This window comes from Tachysurus vachellii, chromosome 2 (genome assembly GCF_030014155.1).
Source record: "Tachysurus vachellii isolate PV-2020 chromosome 2, HZAU_Pvac_v1, whole genome shotgun sequence".
Lineage (NCBI taxonomy): Eukaryota > Metazoa > Chordata > Actinopteri > Siluriformes > Bagridae > Tachysurus > Tachysurus vachellii.
Window position 1 is genome coordinate 22,895,535 of NC_083461.1, and position 16,745 is coordinate 22,912,279.

The 16,745-nt window shown below is 39.8% G+C and overlaps 1 protein-coding gene across 2 annotated transcripts in view; it reads right to left on the reverse strand.

The window, feature by feature from the left end:
- Window positions 1-238: 238 nt before the first annotated feature.
- The window catches only part of heatr1 (HEAT repeat containing 1), a 35,056-nt gene continuing 18,549 nt past the window's right edge, over window positions 239-16,745 (reverse strand). For both annotated transcript variants that reach the window (XM_060863858.1, XM_060863857.1), the window contains 23 exons: window positions 16,181-16,423; window positions 14,700-14,831; window positions 14,488-14,591; window positions 14,256-14,393; window positions 13,996-14,111; window positions 13,678-13,799; window positions 13,450-13,578; window positions 12,884-13,111; window positions 12,530-12,659; window positions 12,086-12,255; window positions 11,951-12,003; window positions 11,744-11,867; window positions 11,069-11,209; window positions 10,577-10,878; window positions 9,393-9,543; window positions 5,378-5,536; window positions 5,139-5,273; window positions 4,943-5,047; window positions 4,692-4,860; window positions 3,688-3,848; window positions 2,341-2,499; window positions 2,129-2,237; window positions 239-445 (listed from right to left, as the gene is read on the reverse strand). In XM_060863858.1, the coding sequence (XP_060719841.1) occupies window positions 357-445; window positions 2,129-2,237; window positions 2,341-2,499; window positions 3,688-3,848; window positions 4,692-4,860; window positions 4,943-5,047; window positions 5,139-5,273; window positions 5,378-5,536; window positions 9,393-9,543; window positions 10,577-10,878; window positions 11,069-11,209; window positions 11,744-11,867; window positions 11,951-12,003; window positions 12,086-12,255; window positions 12,530-12,659; window positions 12,884-13,111; window positions 13,450-13,578; window positions 13,678-13,799; window positions 13,996-14,111; window positions 14,256-14,393; window positions 14,488-14,591; window positions 14,700-14,831; window positions 16,181-16,423 (3,369 nt within the window). In that variant the 3' untranslated portion in view covers window positions 239-356. The remainder of the gene's footprint in view (window positions 446-2,128; window positions 2,238-2,340; window positions 2,500-3,687; window positions 3,849-4,691; window positions 4,861-4,942; window positions 5,048-5,138; window positions 5,274-5,377; window positions 5,537-9,392; window positions 9,544-10,576; window positions 10,879-11,068; window positions 11,210-11,743; window positions 11,868-11,950; window positions 12,004-12,085; window positions 12,256-12,529; window positions 12,660-12,883; window positions 13,112-13,449; window positions 13,579-13,677; window positions 13,800-13,995; window positions 14,112-14,255; window positions 14,394-14,487; window positions 14,592-14,699; window positions 14,832-16,180; window positions 16,424-16,745) is intronic.

Sequence of the window (16,745 nt, forward strand, 5' to 3'; positions counted from 1 at the left end):
GACTCTGGACAAAGGCCCAATGGGAGCATAGTCCTACAAAGTTAATATGTAAATATTAAAAGTAATGTGCAAACATGAGTGAATACACTGCACCCTGGTGTTGCTTCTCAGTGTATGATTAGGTTTCATTATCAGTTAATATTTGTTTAGAAAATGGAAAATAAAAAAAGGCAGGATCTCGTGTTGTAAGTGTGAGAAAATAATCAGGAACCACACCATATCACTTGGCACACAAATGTACGGGAGGCAAATCATCTAGACCTGCTGCTTTATGTAAAACAGAAAATACAATTTACTAATCACTTGTTGTGAGACATGCACAATGTTTTTTATTTGTTTTCGGTCAGACGCTGAAATTAGAAGTAGCTCTGTAAGGATTCTCCCAGAATCAACTCCATCTCCTGAATTGTCTTCTGTACCTGGTGTTCCACCTCCTCGCATTCATCTACAAGTGACAAGACATATTTACATGTTGAGATTTTGGCTGAGATGACATCATGCTAAAACATTTAATCAACAAATTGTTCAGAAAAGTGTCATGTGAGCGGTCACATTAATGAGCAATAATAACAAAATGTGCTGTTTTCACGGCATAACCATGAAAACTTATGCCCCTTTTCCATCGAGGCAGGTTGAGTGCTGGTTCTGAGCCTAAATTAGAACCAGTTCTTTCTTTTTCGACAGCCAAAGCACCGGCTCTGAACCAGGAAAAGTGGTTCTTAAGTAGCACCAAAATGTTGCCTGTCTAGACTTAGGAACCGCTTGTGTCAGGTGCTGTGGGCGGGGCTACTTTTGATAATGTACCTTAAAAGGTAGGGTCTCCGATTTTTGAGAAATGCTTCAGAAAACTGAGTCGGGCCGAAAACTAAACAAAAATCAAAACAAACGTGTACCCAATAAGCAGAAAGGGGCGTGTCTTATCAATTTGTGCAGAAAGAGTGTTCAGTGCGCATGTGTGACATTAGCAGAAAGCAGTTTTAACATTGACGGAGGATAAAAACAAAAAGAAAGCGAAGAAAGGCTTACGATAGGACCCGTGTTGGACCTGAAGGAGCAGGAAGTTGGCCGTATATTCACAGATTTGAGTTTCCTGAGTCAATAACTCCTGAGCTAAACACTTTTACTACACAAATAACACTTCTTTTCTATCGTAGTAATGTAGAGAGGCAGCTACAACTGCGTTTTGCTAGTAACAGCGTTTAGCTCAGGAGTTATTGACTCGGGAAACTCCAATCTGTGAATATGCGGCCAACTTTATTTAAGACGGCGAGGTCGCTTTTTTCTTTCTCAATAGGTAAGTAACGTTGGTTTTTCTTTGTTTCACAGAACTAATATATGCCGTCCTTTGCATGATTATGCTTGTGTGTTTATCTGCAATCGTATTGTTCTTCCCTTCAGCTATGATAAAGACATTTCTTTCCCTTAGTTGCCTGGGTGGGATGTATGTGTGTGCGGAGCTATCAATACAGGGGTGGGACCCATTTGGGTTAGGGGTGTGTGTTTTGGTGATTTGGTGTGTCAACATCGGCTTTCAAAAATCGGAAACCCTACCTTAAGTATACTAATGTTTAATGCACTTTTACTTTACTGCAATATGATCAATTATCAGCACACATGATAGTAGGCTACCTTTTTTCTGTGTTAATGATAAAATAATGTTATGTACTTTCTCGATTACAACCTCCATTTATACAAATTACATGGACAAGCCAATGTAGGTTCACAAAGCCATGAGCATTAACAGTAAAGCAACATCCACCATTGTTGTTGATGTGTTTGCCGCTGCTGCGCTAACGTTGCTGGGAAACGTGACACGTATACAGTGATGTGAGACTCGGCTCTGTGATGGCTCTCTAACCGATGGAAAGGCAAACCGGGTTCTTAGAAGGTTCGCCAGTGGAACCAAGTTTGAACCAGCACCAGCTCTCAATTTGCACCCGGTTCTTTTTGGTGGAAAAGAGGTATTAGGAGCCAAGATTAGCATATGATGAGAGTAGTAGTGTGTTTGTACCTTGTCTATAAGGTAGGAAATGGACTGGGACTAGTTTGGTTTGGGGGTGTTTAAGGGCATAATTAGTGGACGATACAAAAAGGAGCCATGGCATATAAACACACACTCATGGCTTACCTTCCATAAGTTCAGCCAGAAATGGGATGCTCTCTGGCAGAAGCACCATGTAGTTCTCCTTTAGTTTGCTTGCCAGCTCAACTAACATCAGTAGAGCAGAGAAGCGCACCTGCACCACAAAAAGGAATGCAAAGTGTGAGCATATTACATCCAACAACAGTTTATAGTTTATTTCTACAATAGGTAGTGTTCGGCTATTTTTGCCCCATTACCTTGGAACAGCTATGGCGTGTCTTCAGCAAGATCTGGTAGTTGAGAACATTCCACTGCGAGTCATCACCGATGGCAACAGAGAACTGCGCTACACACGGAACCAAGTGCTTGGTGACTCTGTTCTGGTAGACCTGCTCTCCGCCCAACATGTTTTCCAACTGGCAGTGGACGACAAACAGTATGTGAGTGCATAATAAACATAAAAATGAAGAATACTGCAGTAGATGAAAAAAGGGGGGGGGGGGGAGCGAGAGAGAGAGAGACTGACATATTTTGCTGTTTGGGTCACATCACCAACCAGCAGGTTATCCAGTCAGGCACTTTAATAAATATTTTCCAAGTTTAAAAATTTGAAAAAAATGTTATGTCCGCAACACTGTTTATAACTCCCATATTTATTAAAAAACAACGTTTCGACCTTACTGGGTCTTCTTCAGGCAAATTGAACACATTTGTTAAAAGGGATATATACTGTAGGTCTTACAATCAACTGAACCACCCTGTGATTTCAATTAGCTTGATTGGGTCTAAACAAGCCTAATAGCCCCACCCGTTACTCAATTAAGAGAACACTTTCATAGAAAAACACTCAATGGAAGAAACAGCTCCACACATACACACAAGCCAACCCCAAAACAACACGAAAACACCACCCCACATATGCACAAAAACCACCGAAATGTAGTCAGCATAGAAACAGACAATTTCCCACAGAAAATACATACATACATACATAACATACACACATACTGTATATACATGTATACACACACACACACACACATCCCCACTCCTTATAAGAATGGTTGCCCGTGGCATAATGTCAGCGCCCTTAGATATATCGGGGTGGAGCGGGTCAATAAACCGTCTAGAGGAGGAGATCAGGATAAAAGTCTTCTCCAACGTTAAACATTTTGGATTCACCATTTAAATACTATGTCTCCCTATGGTCTTATTGAAGAGTTTGATATAAAGCCATTCTTATAAGGAGTGGGGATATCTGTGTGTGTGTATATATAAAAAATATGTACATATATAATATGTATGTATAAATTTTTTGTGGGAAATTGTCTGTTTCTCTGCTGACTACATTTAAATTTTTTTCACTTTAGCAGTTTCTTTTGTCCTGCACCTGCCAGAAGGTGGGATGTGCAAACAATTACTTGTTTAACAAAGTTTAAAAATTTGCCATAAATTGGGCACATGAGTAGATCATCAAGTGTTTTAATCTGTACGAGTAAATAATAACTGGGAGTACACCATGAGCAACTCTTAATATAGAGTCTTGCAGCCATACAGTTAATGTAACACACTGCATATGAAATTTATCAAACTGGTAAACCAACCTGATCCACCAGGGGGACAAGGAGTGCATCCGCTCGTTCTTTACTGAGGAATCGCTGGGTATCATGCAGAAAGATCTTATGGAGGCAGTCCAATATGTATTGCAGCAGCAGACTGCTCTTCTGCAGGGCAACATCATCCGCCGAGTCAAAGAAAGCCTCATCTGCACGGGGATTATACGGGCAAAAAGACGCATAGACGTTTACATGACGATGTTTGTGCCACTGGAGGACATGCACCTTATACTAGAATATTCTAGTTATAACTAATTAGCAAAAACAAAGCTATATGTCCCTTTAGAAGAGCTCTGAGGGCAGTGTACAAAGCGCCAATCAGAACATCAACATATCGTCGTTGTCGGGCGGAAACCTCGTATGTCCAAATTTGGTAAATTTCATATTTTTTCACATATCGATGCTATTGGTCAGTCCCCACGTGGGTCTGTTATTTTTACAAGTTATTAACCAATCTAAAGTCTTGAAAAGCTTGAGCGCAAATCTCATAACTCCATTGGACACTTTAACTGTCCACCTCTTCCTCACTCCGTGGGAGAGCTTCGCGGCATATTTCTCCTTAATAAGAGTCGCAACGAATCAACTGAGGTAAATGTCTTCAAAACACTGGGCTCAAAGAAAAAAAAATCTTGACCCCCGCTATTTCTGGTGCTCGTCTGCGGACAGGAATTTAGCGCAAGACAATCCACTGCAATGCGGACTAAACCCTGTGCATAGCAGATAAGGTACGGCATTTTTCATTTCCTGAAAAATAACGGTTTTGGAGATATGAGGATTCCGCCCGACAGCAACGATATATGGAGTTATATGGAATTAGGAAATACTAAACGGAATGAAAATGTCTCTTGGTGGCAACATAAGCTTCACTCTTTAGTGTGTTTACACCACGTTCTTTCATTCATTTGTGTAAGCAGGGATGTTAGAATGGACAAAATACTTACAAAACAATACAAATGGGAAATAAAGTGGTTCTACAAAGAGGTTATATCTACCGGTTTGGGCAGTATTGAGTTGGCGGAGAAGGTCCGAGTATGGTTTCACCAGCTGCCCGGCGAAGAGAACAAACAAGCCCTTCAGTCTGTCTGCGATGCAATCAGCCAGCCGGCAGAAGGTCAGCATCCGGTCTTTAGGTGCATCTTCTGTCTTACTCCAATCAGAAAGCTGCCACAAACATGTTTTGAGGTTATGTATTAACTGATTGATTTAATCAAATTGACAGATTCCCTGTGGGGTTTTCACTTACCTTGAAAAACAGTGGTCTAAATGTGACCTCTGACAGCTTCATTACCATTGCAAGAAGACAGTCTATGATACAACCCTCGATCTCAGCCGTCTTTTCCAGATCTCCCTGTCCAAACACACCAGGTGTAATAGTCACTAATATCCCATATCTGATCCTGACAACAAGTTTCACATTACAGAAATCTCATGAGGTTTACCTGACAATGTTTGGTCCGGAAGTTCAGAGCTGACAGGAAGAAGGACGTGAGCTCCGATTGTTGGGAATTGAGTTGATCCTTTTCCATATGACTAATATGCTCTTTCAGGATGTTCAACAGAGGACGAAGATGGCTCTGAAGCATTAAAAAAAGGCACTAATTTGTTTTGTACAATAACAGATTTTTTTGTTGTTAAAAAAAATAAATGAAAAATGGTTTAATAAACACCAATGACAAACCTGCTGAGAGTCCACCATGCTGTTGTAGCACCTTGCCAAGGTGGGCATTAGAACCCTGGGTGGCACCTTTGTTGCGAGTGTGGAACTCAGGGAGGAGAGTCTAACAGCCAGCTGAGGGCAGGTGGTGAGACGTTCAGCAACCTGTGTTAGCCGTGCAACCTGCTCCACAGAGAGGCAGATAAGGTTTGGAAAAAAGATCATATAGCATCACTTACAGACTATATTAATTATTCAAGTATTACATTCTATTATTTCATAATTACTCTCTATTAATAAATAATTATTTTAATCACACACACATATATACACACACATACACACACACACGCATATAAAAAAAAAAAATATTTATTTACAATAGGTTCAATCCACACATCAGTAAAGGGTTTCTGGGAAAGTTTGTATATACACTGGTGCATCTCAATAAATTAGAATGTCATGAAAAAGTATATTTATTTCAGTAATTCAACTCCAATAGTGTATATTATGTAAATTCAGTACACACAGACTGAAGTAGTTTAAGTCTTTTGTACTTTTAATTGTGTTGATTTTGGCTCCCATTTAACAAAAACCCACCAAATCACTCTCTCAAAAAATGAGAATACTTCATAAGACCAATAAAAAAACATTTTAAGTAATTGTTGGCCTTCTGGAAAGTATGTTCATTTGCTGTATACTGTGTGTACTCAATACTTAGTTGGGGCTCCTTTTGCTTTAATTACTGCCTCAATTCAGCGTAGCATGGAGGTGAACAATCTGTGGCACTGCTGAGGTGGTATGGAAGCCCAGGTTTCTTTGACAGTGGCCTTCAGCTCATCTGCATTTTTTGATCTCTTGTTTCTCATTTTCCTCTTGACAGCAGGTCTGGTGAATTTACTGGCCAGTAAAACACACCAACACCATTGTCATTTAACCAACTTTTGGCAGTGTGGGCAGCTGCCAAATCCTGCTGGAAAATGAAATCAGCATCTTTAACCCTTCTATTGTCCTCCTATACAAATTAGGAGCGCTGAGTCAACTTGACCTTGTCTGTTTTGACTGCTTATAAAAAATGAAGTATATATGAGATAGCCTTTTTTTTTCCTTCACCTTTTTAGTCTAACTTGTTTCCAACATATTAACATATATTTTGCAAAAAAAAAAAACATTTATATTTGGTATAATAAACCTTATTTATATACAAAAATGGCTAATTTTTTAGTAAAAAAAACAAATTTTTAATTATTTTCACTATAGGGGCACAAAAGTTAATGCACAACTAGATTTGTAATTTGTCGCGACAAACTTTGATGTTGGCGTTGACGAGGCAAGTATTCGCAAAGGCCGGTGCTTTTTGGAGACGAGTGGACATAAGGGTCAGTGTTACTTTTGGAGGCAAGTGGACAGAAAGATAGGGTGCCAAAACATTTGGAGGCAAGTGGAGACGAGCATGTGACGTCATCCAAATACTCCTGTGGAAGTTCCCCTCATTGAGCTGAGTGTTTTGATATGTCACATGTCCATGTTGTAAAAAGTTTTTTGATTTTGCATATTTTGGGGGCGGGGCTGCAGCACAACCAAAAGGCCAGTCGGTACACCAATTTAAAAGTTTGTTCAGAGTATCACCCTAAAGGATCTGGCCAAGTTTGGTGTAGATAGTTCGAAAGCTTGCCGAGTTATAAACCTCCAAATTTTTTAATGGGAGTCTATGGGAAAAAAGGCCACTTTGAAATCCGGTACCGGAAGTACCGGTACTCGGATTGCTTAGAAAAGTAATAGCAACAAACTTCAGACCAGGGTCTACAGCATATCCGTATTTGGTTCATGTGGCTCGAAAGCCCTAGGCCGCATTAAGTTTTATAAATTTTTGTCTAAGCTTAAATAGGAAAATAGAATGCTGGCTTCTACAAAGCCAACATAATTACAGGCTGGTATATTTCAAGGGCAGGAGATTGTTTTGAAACCATTTTGACCATTTTTAATGTCAGCAAATAATAAAACCTGTTTTTTTCCAGGCCAAATTGACTTGAATGCTTATAAATCAAAAATTCTACAATTATTACCATTCTGTGTGTAATATCTATTTTACACTTGTAAACAAACACTCTGTTTTCCTTCCTGAGATATAACCAAAATATTTTCGGGAACTGTGACGTCACTCTCCACCTCAGTTCGTCTAAATCACACAAAACTGGTCTCATTCGTTTGTGCTCGATTTGTGCCAGGAAGGAAAACAGATACAGTGTTTGTTTTAACGGCACAGATTGGGCACAAATCGAGCACAAACGAACTAAGCCTGTTTTGAGCGATGTGGGGTGGAAAGTGACGTCACACGGTCAAAAAAATAATGTTTAATATCTCAAACACCAAACCAGCACAAACGTTCGTTTTTGCGGCACAAATCAGCACAAACGTAGTACAAACAAATGGCATAGTTTTGGTGATTATTTCTTTTTATGGGGTGCCAACTTCACGGAGGTTGTGTGTGTGTATAGCATCATTTCGGTAGATTCTGTAGATCATCATTTCGGTAGATCATAGAGCAAAGGTATATCAAAAGTGAGAAATATTTACAAATGTGTAGCTTTTTTTTCTGGAGGCCTAATGAAATGCAATGCCCAATATGTGTGTGTGTGCGCGCACGTGTGTGTGAAATGTTTACAAATGTGTAGCTTTTGTTTTGTCTGGAGGCCAACTGAATTGCAATGCCCAATGCTTTGAACAGTGTTTGACTGTGTGTGTGTGGCATCATTTCGGTAGATCATATTTTGCCGGTAGAACAATTTCAAATGTTTGGCTTTTTTTCTTTTCTTTTCCTAATGAAATGCAATGCCCAATTTGTGTGCATGTTTGTGTGTGTGCAAAAGGGCAAAAGTGTGACCTATTGCCCCACTAAATGTGGCCGGGTCAAAATGACCCAAGCTGTTCCAAAACGCAAACTATATATTGTTCTGAACCCATAGTTCAACGAAAATAGACAAAATTAATTTTCCTTGCAAAGTTCATAATTTGGAACAACCCTGGTAAATTTCAGGCAAATATGTGGAAGAAAACCCAAGTTATGACACATTAAATTCTTCCAGTCGGGTCAAAAAGACCCAGGGAAAATAGGAAGGTTAAAAAGCTGCTCAGCAGAAGGAAGCATGAAGTGCTCTAAAATTTCTTGATAAACGGGTACAGTGACTTTGGTTTTCAAAAAACACAGTGGACCAACACCAGCAGATGACATTGTACACCAAATCATCACAGTCTACGGAAACTAAACACTGGACTTCAAGCAACTTGTGCTATGAGCTTCTCCACCCTTCCTATAGACTCTAGGACCTTGGTTTACAAATGAAATACAAAACTTGCTCTCATCTGAAGAGGACTTTGGACCACTGGGCAACAGTCCAGTTCCTCTTCTTCTTCTTAACACAGCCAAGAAGCCTCTTGTGTTGTCTGTGGTTCAGGAGTGGTTTAACAAGTGGAATGCTTCAACTGTGTGTGGGGTGGCTCTTGATGCCTTGACCCCAGCCTCAGTCCATTCCGCGTGATGTTCACCCAAATTTTAGAATGGATTTTGCTTGATAAGCCTCTTAAGGCTGCAGTTCTCTCAATTGGTTGTGCATCTTTTTCTTCCCCATTTTTTCCTTCTACTCAACTTTCTGTTAACCTGCTTGGATACAGCACTCTATGTACAGCCAGCTTCTTTGGCAATGAATGTTTGTGGCTTTCCCTCTTTGTAAAGCGTATCAAGGATTGCCTTCTGTCAGATCAGCAGCCTTCTCCATGATTGTGTAGCCTTGTGAACCTAGAGACTTGATGGCTCAGGAATCATTTGCAGGTGTTTTGAGTTGATTAGCTGATTGACATGTCACCATATCCTAATTTTTTGAGTGTATTGGTGGGTTTTTGTTAAATGAGAGCCAAAATCATCACAATTAAAAGAACCAAAGACTTAAACCACTTCGGTCTGTGTGTACTGAATTTATATAATACACAAGTTTCACTATTTGAGTTGAATTACACCTGTATATGGTTGTGTGTTTCTTACCTGCAATATGGTGTCCTCAAGGTAAGGGCTGATGAAATGAGGGAGAGTTTCTGCTGTTCTTTGTAGGGCTGTAATTGCACTCAACAGATACACCTCTGTGGAAAAAAGATCCTTCCGCTCCTTCAGGGTCTGTAGAACTGCTGGCATTAACCTTTTTAAGCACACACACAGTATAAATATCACTGAGTTTAGACAGAGAAAAACAGACCAAATCCAAAGAAACATTAACGCCATGTTCTTTAATAAACACACCCTTCATCGGTGGGTAATACCATTTCTCTCTATATTGAAAGGCATAGTTTCCTAAATGAATTACACTGTATTATAGCTTGAGGAAAACCTGGACCTAACATTATCAGATCACTCATGTTTTGATGATCAGAATCAAAACGTTTTATCCCATCCTAAAGCACTGCTTTGAGCTTGCCTCAGTAGAGATCGAGTCTAAATCCTTATCAGTATTTCGGTAAAACCGAATCACACGTTGATCTCCCTGGATCTCTAATCTCTAGCACGAGAGCGCAGTGTTTTTCAAAAATAGCAGCTGACTTATTTTATTATAAATTTTATTTTATTATTTATATTATTTTTTATTTTTATTATATTAATTATTTTTAAAAGGGGGCACGGTGGCTTAGTGGTTAGCACGTTCGCCTCACACCTCCAGGGTCGGGGTTTGATTCCCACCTCCACCTTGTGTGTGTGGAGTTTGCATGTTCTCCCCGTGCCTCGGGGGTTTCCTCCGGGTACTCCGGTTTCCTCCCCAAAAAAGAATTTTTGCTGCACTGCTCATCTACTTTTATGAAGTGTGTAAAGGAGCCAGACAAACTCAAAAATAATTCCACTGCTTTTTCTTTTTTAAAAAAGCTATTTAGAAAATTGTTTAAATAATCTGTTTTAATAAATTGTCCAAAGTACTAAAAACAGGTAATGAATTGTTCAGTTGGTGCCTTTGTGGTACGTCACACCCGGCAAAAAAAAAAATTAGTGTTATTTGTAGTGTAACACGCCAAGGAAGCTAAAGTTAAAATTTTTTTATTTAAAAATTAAAATGCTTTTAGATACAAGCAGATTAATGAAATTCCAGACAGCACTGGCACAGTACCACTGTTATTAGTGGTAGAGAAGAACCATTTTGTGTTTGTTAGCATGTAGTCAACAGAGCAAAAGAACTAATCCTTTACCTGTGTATTTGGGTGATGGCGAGGGCCTTCAGTGTGCTCGTGACTTCAGCCACACAGAGCAAAGCGCTGCTCATGACATTTTTCTCTTCCCTGGGGTTAGTCACCAACTCCACCGTTTTGCTCAGTACAGGTAAGAACGCCTTCTGGTGGCGGCTACCAAAAATGCGGCACAGCAACTTCAGGCTGTAAAGGGCTGTCTGCCTGTTAATGGCTTGCTCTTCTTCCTCTTGTCCTTCAACCTGGACACAACCTCGAGCCGAAATGCTCAAGAGGTCATCAATGAGTTCCAGCAGCACGGTCACCTTGAACAGAGAAAGTCCAAAAGACTAAAAACACACAATTCTGAATATAACTGGCCACAAATTATATTCATTTGAGCACTTGAATTTTAAATAGAATGTGGTTTCAACCAGGATAAAACAGTTAGAGAATATGAATTAAGAGACTGAATTTAAAGGCAGAAAGACCAAGAAGTTTAGTGGAAATGTTCACCTGCTGCTCCTCCCATCGTGTCCTCTGCTCCAATCGGTTGTTCAGCAGCTCCATTGCCTTCCTCCTTACTGAGGGCAGCTGATTACTCATCAGGCCCCGCACCACCATGATGAAAGTGTCAGTAGGGAGGAGAGCGTTCACCTTCAGAGAAGACAAAGATCTTAAAACCACACACACACACACACCCCGAGCCCAACACAAGTATGCAGACCAGCTAACTTTGAACACTGAAGAGTCGTGGCCCTTGTGAGGTGTTAAATCATGATATAGTCATGTTTATAAATCAACTGCAACTTCTAGGTGCTTATCAGGGTTTGAGATTTATACAGGTTTTTTGACAAGTCAAATAGTCATGCCCATCATCAAAACCTAGAATTATAGCTACGGTTAAAACATGGACACATCTGGGTCTTTTGTGGTGACAGGATTCCAAAGCATACCTCCAATTTTGTAACTAAATGGTCTATAGTTTTTTTTTAATTACATTTTTTAATTTGGTTTATTTGTATAGCACTTTTAACATTTCACATTTTAATGATAAGACAATGGCACCAATTTACTAACAAGGGTGTTAAAAAGTAAAAACAGAAATAAAACAAATGAGCAGGTCTATGCTTGGGCCATAATATATGACAAGTTGCATTTTTGGAAGTTTCTGCGATGAGCTGATCATACCTTATCCAGCACATCATATGACTTGGTAAGCAGTGCTCTCCAAAACTTGGCCGTGGGTTTGTCAGAGTTGTCCTCGACACACAGAGCTACGGTGTGGATGTAGCGCAGGTTCTCCTCCAACAAGCTAGAAAGCAATCAACACGATAAGATCGATGATCATTATACATTGCATTTGAACACCAAAGACAATTTCTGAAGGACGCTTACTTTTGCTGAAGCACCCGAAGAGAGTTTTTAGTTACATCCTCACAATCAGCCACCTATATAAAAGAAATATAAAGATTTAGTTCAATTTAACCTTCTTAATACCGTGCTAGATTTAATTGACAAGAAACCACTTACCTTTCCTATAAAGTTGCTGGAGGCTAGAAGCTGGCCCATGAAGGACACAGAGAGGAACTTAAAATGCCGAAGCTCTTTTCCACTATAGGCCTCGACATTAAAAACCAGATCTAAAGTGCTTTCCTCGGTCTTCTGACATACTGTTCCTCTTGTCCGTCTCCTCTCTGGGACTACAGAGAATGAACACATTTTAAACACATTTTTCGAAAGCATCACTGTATAATGGTCTGCAGCACCATACATCAGGATCAACTGGTCTTGGCTTTCAATAGACTCAGGCGTGAAACCTGCACCCACACCAGCCCTTTGCAGGTATTATTAAACAGGTGAAATCAGGTGTGGCTCCTGCTTGATTGGAATGAATATATCTGTACCCACATCAGCCCTTGATGCAGATAAGTCTAGACAGGCATACTTCAGACATACTTCATAGGGTGCACCTACCATCCTCTTTTTCCTTTGGAAGAGCCAAGAGGAACTGTAGAATTTTAATAAGAGAGGTGAGCTGCTCATGGACTTCAAACTCGCAACATAGCAAGACCCAGAACTCTTGATCCTGCTCCAGTGCTGCTTCCTGAAACACAACAATCAAAATAAAAAAGTATGCTAGGTAACTTCTACAATCGTTCTACCACGTTCACTAGAGCTCAGCTTGTTAAATTATAGCCCTAACAGTGGGTATAGCCATTTTTGAGAAATGTTGCCATTTGTATTATTTATTTAAATTTAAATGTTGAATATACAGTATGTTGTCGAAACCAGTGTTAATCTGTTTTGAGAAACACTGAAGCGGCTTACCTTCTCGGCTCCTGTGCTGCTGACTGCAGTGTTGGTGGCATGCTGTTTGAACAAGAGCAGCATCAAGACCCAGAGGAAATTGGCAGGCCCCAGTGTGGCCATCAGCTGCCTGAGGATGGGTATACGCCTGTGTTCTGGGACGTGTGGAAGAGCATCAACAAAAACGTGCATGATGCGTGTCACCACACCCTGCATTTGTCCCTCTTGATGAGTACTTCCCTCATGAGCCTTTGGAAAAAAAAAGAGAAGCAACAGGCCAGTGTGTGGTGACACAGGGAAAGAGGATCAGCATCCAATTGTAATCAGCCGTAAAACCAGAAATGGTGAAAATATTTCAGAGAAGAAACTACGCATAGCAGTAAACAATAAGTAAAATAGTTTGTATAAAACCAAAAGGACTGCTGTAAGAAAGTGACTATAAACTGCTCTCCTCTTCTCAAGTGAACCCATGCACTCGTTATCATACAGGAACACAATATCCTTGAATGTTTTTGATAACAGAATGAACCCACAGCCATTGTAAACATTATTACTCCTCAAGCAAAACAACAATGGTTTAAACGTACACAAATGAGAGCAGGGATGACCATCTGCACAGTCCTGTTAATGATCTGGAAGCTGTATACGTCATCGAGTCGCATAATGTTGGCTCCCATAAAGGTAAAGATTGGCATGATGTTGTGCAGAACTTTCTCCTGAAGAGCAAAAACAAAATTCAGCCACATTTAAAAGCCACGTCTTTTTAAACTATACAGCCACAAGGTTGTTTATGTAAATGTTTGCATATTACTCACGGGGAAGATTCCAGCTACGGTACCGAGCAGCAGGAGGGCATGGTGGTGTGTTTGTGGTGTGTTAGAGGTCCTCACACATTGAACGACTAGCTCTACATTAAATTTATCTTCATCCAAAATTTCTGTAAAAAAAAAAAAAAAAAAAAAAAAAACAAACAAACAAACAAAAAAAAATCAACAACCTTTTTTTGCATTTTATTTTCAGAATGAAAATAAACATAGCGTCACAATTAAATTAAATAAACCCAAATGAACTGTGACCACAGAGGAATTATTTAAACCAGCATTTGCCATAGATGTAGGCCAGTGAATACATACCCTTACTGATGGGGCCGCCCTGTGGGGATAGCTTCTGGCAGACATTGTGGAGAACACTGAGGAGAAGCTGTTTGGTGTACTCCGTGTTACCTTGCTCTGTTGTCACCTCCAAACATCTGCAATACAGAAATGTGCATGTGTACTAAAATAACACTGAGGAATGCTTTCGTTAAAAAGAATCAGATTTTTTATTAATTGCTTTCATTGTGACATTTTTAACACCGTATACATGGCACTGCACCGAACATATATGGCTGTACCTGGACAGAAGGCTGAAAAGAGCTGGCACCAACATCTGAGGCCTCTTTAGCTTCTTTTTGTGCTGCAAGAGCTCCAAAATAAAGGTGACCCTCAGCCAGGACACCATTTCACCCTCTGATACAGTATCCTGTTCTTTCCTTTTGGTGGGGAAAAAGCATACAAGTGTAACCAACTCTCAAGTCATTCTGAGCAGGCAGGTTAGGTTTGGATTAGCTTGAGTTGGGCACTTACTTGGGCTGCACTTTGCTCCGTCGAGTTTGCTGCACACTTCCTGACATTTTTGGTTTGTCCATAGGGGTCAATTCATTAGCTACCAACTCTGCATCCACAGCAAGCTATAACAGACATTACAACAAGTCATAAACAAACAAATACCACAGAATTGAGGAGGGAGGAAAAAAATCTGTTTCTTATTAAGTATTTGCAAGAAACTGTGCCCTTACCGCTTTGAAGACACTGTTGATGGTCTGGGAGCAAGTCAGGTTTTTATTGTCTACCAGCAGGTCAAACATCACTCCCAGTATCCTCTGCTGAATGTTCTCATCTCCCAGGGCCACAAAGAAGGACTTGGTGATCTGGGTTTTAGGATTAGAATTAATTTAGGTAATATTGCTATATTTTTAGGTATTTTATTTTAATATTTAGGTAGTTTAAAAATAAAAAATAACCTTTAAAATAAAGATAAAGAAAAGTTATGTAATGGTTGTCATGAAGAAACGACCAACTCAATGACCTCCATGATGCTTATCTGCTTAATGTGTAATGGAAGCATGTTAAGCAGTTAAGCATGATAAACCTGGCCCTAGGGCTGAGCTAAAGTGAATATTTTACAGAATAGCCATCGAGACCTGGGGTGGAGTCAGCCATCTTACTGGGACTTATTTACCCAGCCTCAGCATTTCGGTTTTTAGCAAAATTTTAGGATAATGAAGTTCTGAATAATGCATGCATTCATATCATTGCATTTTGCTAAATCAACTTGAACTATGAATACAATTCATCATCTGCAAATGATCCAAAATAAAGCTGCACGTCTTGTATTCAACTTGTCTAAGGTTCCTGCATGCCATCCCGCTGCTGCACTCCTCCACTGGATCAGATACACGCATCAGATTAAAACAAACAGCTCCCTGTTAAATCAAAGCTCTCGTCACTCCTCACACTGCACCTCACACCCTCAGATCTACAGCACTGCTCGACTGGTCCCACCATCTCAGGATGAGAGGTAAGTATACTACAAGACTCAAGGTGGTGGAATGAACTTCCCCTAAGGGTCCGAACAGCTGAGTCACAAACGACAGTTGGAGACCCACTTCTTCATGAAATACTTCAACTAGAACTTTATCCTCTGTTTGTTGTATACGTGTATTTATTTAAAAAAAATAATAATAATAAAATGTATTTTAGCGTCATGGTATCTTTAGTCTCTAACCTAGTGAACCAGTGTTAATGTATTCAATGATAGAGACTTAAAAGCACTTTTGTACGTCGCTCTGTATAAAGGCGTCTGCCAAATGCTGTAAATGTACAAATTAATGTAACTGTTAAAGTCTTAACAGAGTCTTGGAATCAATATAGATGTAATAACTTTTTTTGTGAATCTGATGCTGGATAGAATAATAGGCATGCGAAAACAGACAAACCAAATTATTTCCTGCCAGAACCTAACCATAATGAAGACCAGAAATGTTTAATTACACAAAAATAATGCAAAAATATAAAATGACAAATCATAATGATAGATTACATTAACCAGCTTTCTTTATATATTTTTTTTAACCTAACATGTACTTAAGAATTCACATTTTTGCTCTGTCTCAATTAGAGCTTGTTTACATTGGGATTCAGTCACAAGACGAAGTTATTTAGGCTAATTTGTTGAATTTTTGGAGTGGTGTATCACTGGAGTGGTATGGCTGCCTACCTGCTCCATGGCAATGATCTGGAAACTGGCCATGTGTGAGTAGGGGTTAAAAGAGGTGCCCAAGGCAGTAATAAAGAGCTCCAGGCTCCTAGCATCTTGAGCAAGCAGTGGGGCAGATGCCTCATTGTATTTGCCAAGCAGCAACTGTAGGAACAGAGCCTCATCTGGCAGAAAGACGGGATTGTCTGAAGCACACTGCTCCAGCAAACGCTCTATGGCTGGAAGGAGGATGGCCAAAACCAACTGAGGAAAGACCGAAGGACAGAGAGAATCAGACAAATAAGCAAAATGTCAAATGATTTTAGTTCATCTACAGCAATTGTCACTACCCTGTGATCAACAAGCACAGAAAGCCCTGAAGTCATCACTGGTGAGAGGGATTCACCCACATTAAGGTGTACCATTATTGCCTGTGTAAACTATACAGATATCATTTAATCATTTTCACAGTTCAGCAAAAAAAAAAAAAAAAGCCAAACAGTCAAAAAATGGAAAACCACAACCACATGACATCATTTCTCTATAGTTTAGACATGTAATAATCCATTCTAGTATGTGAGGTATG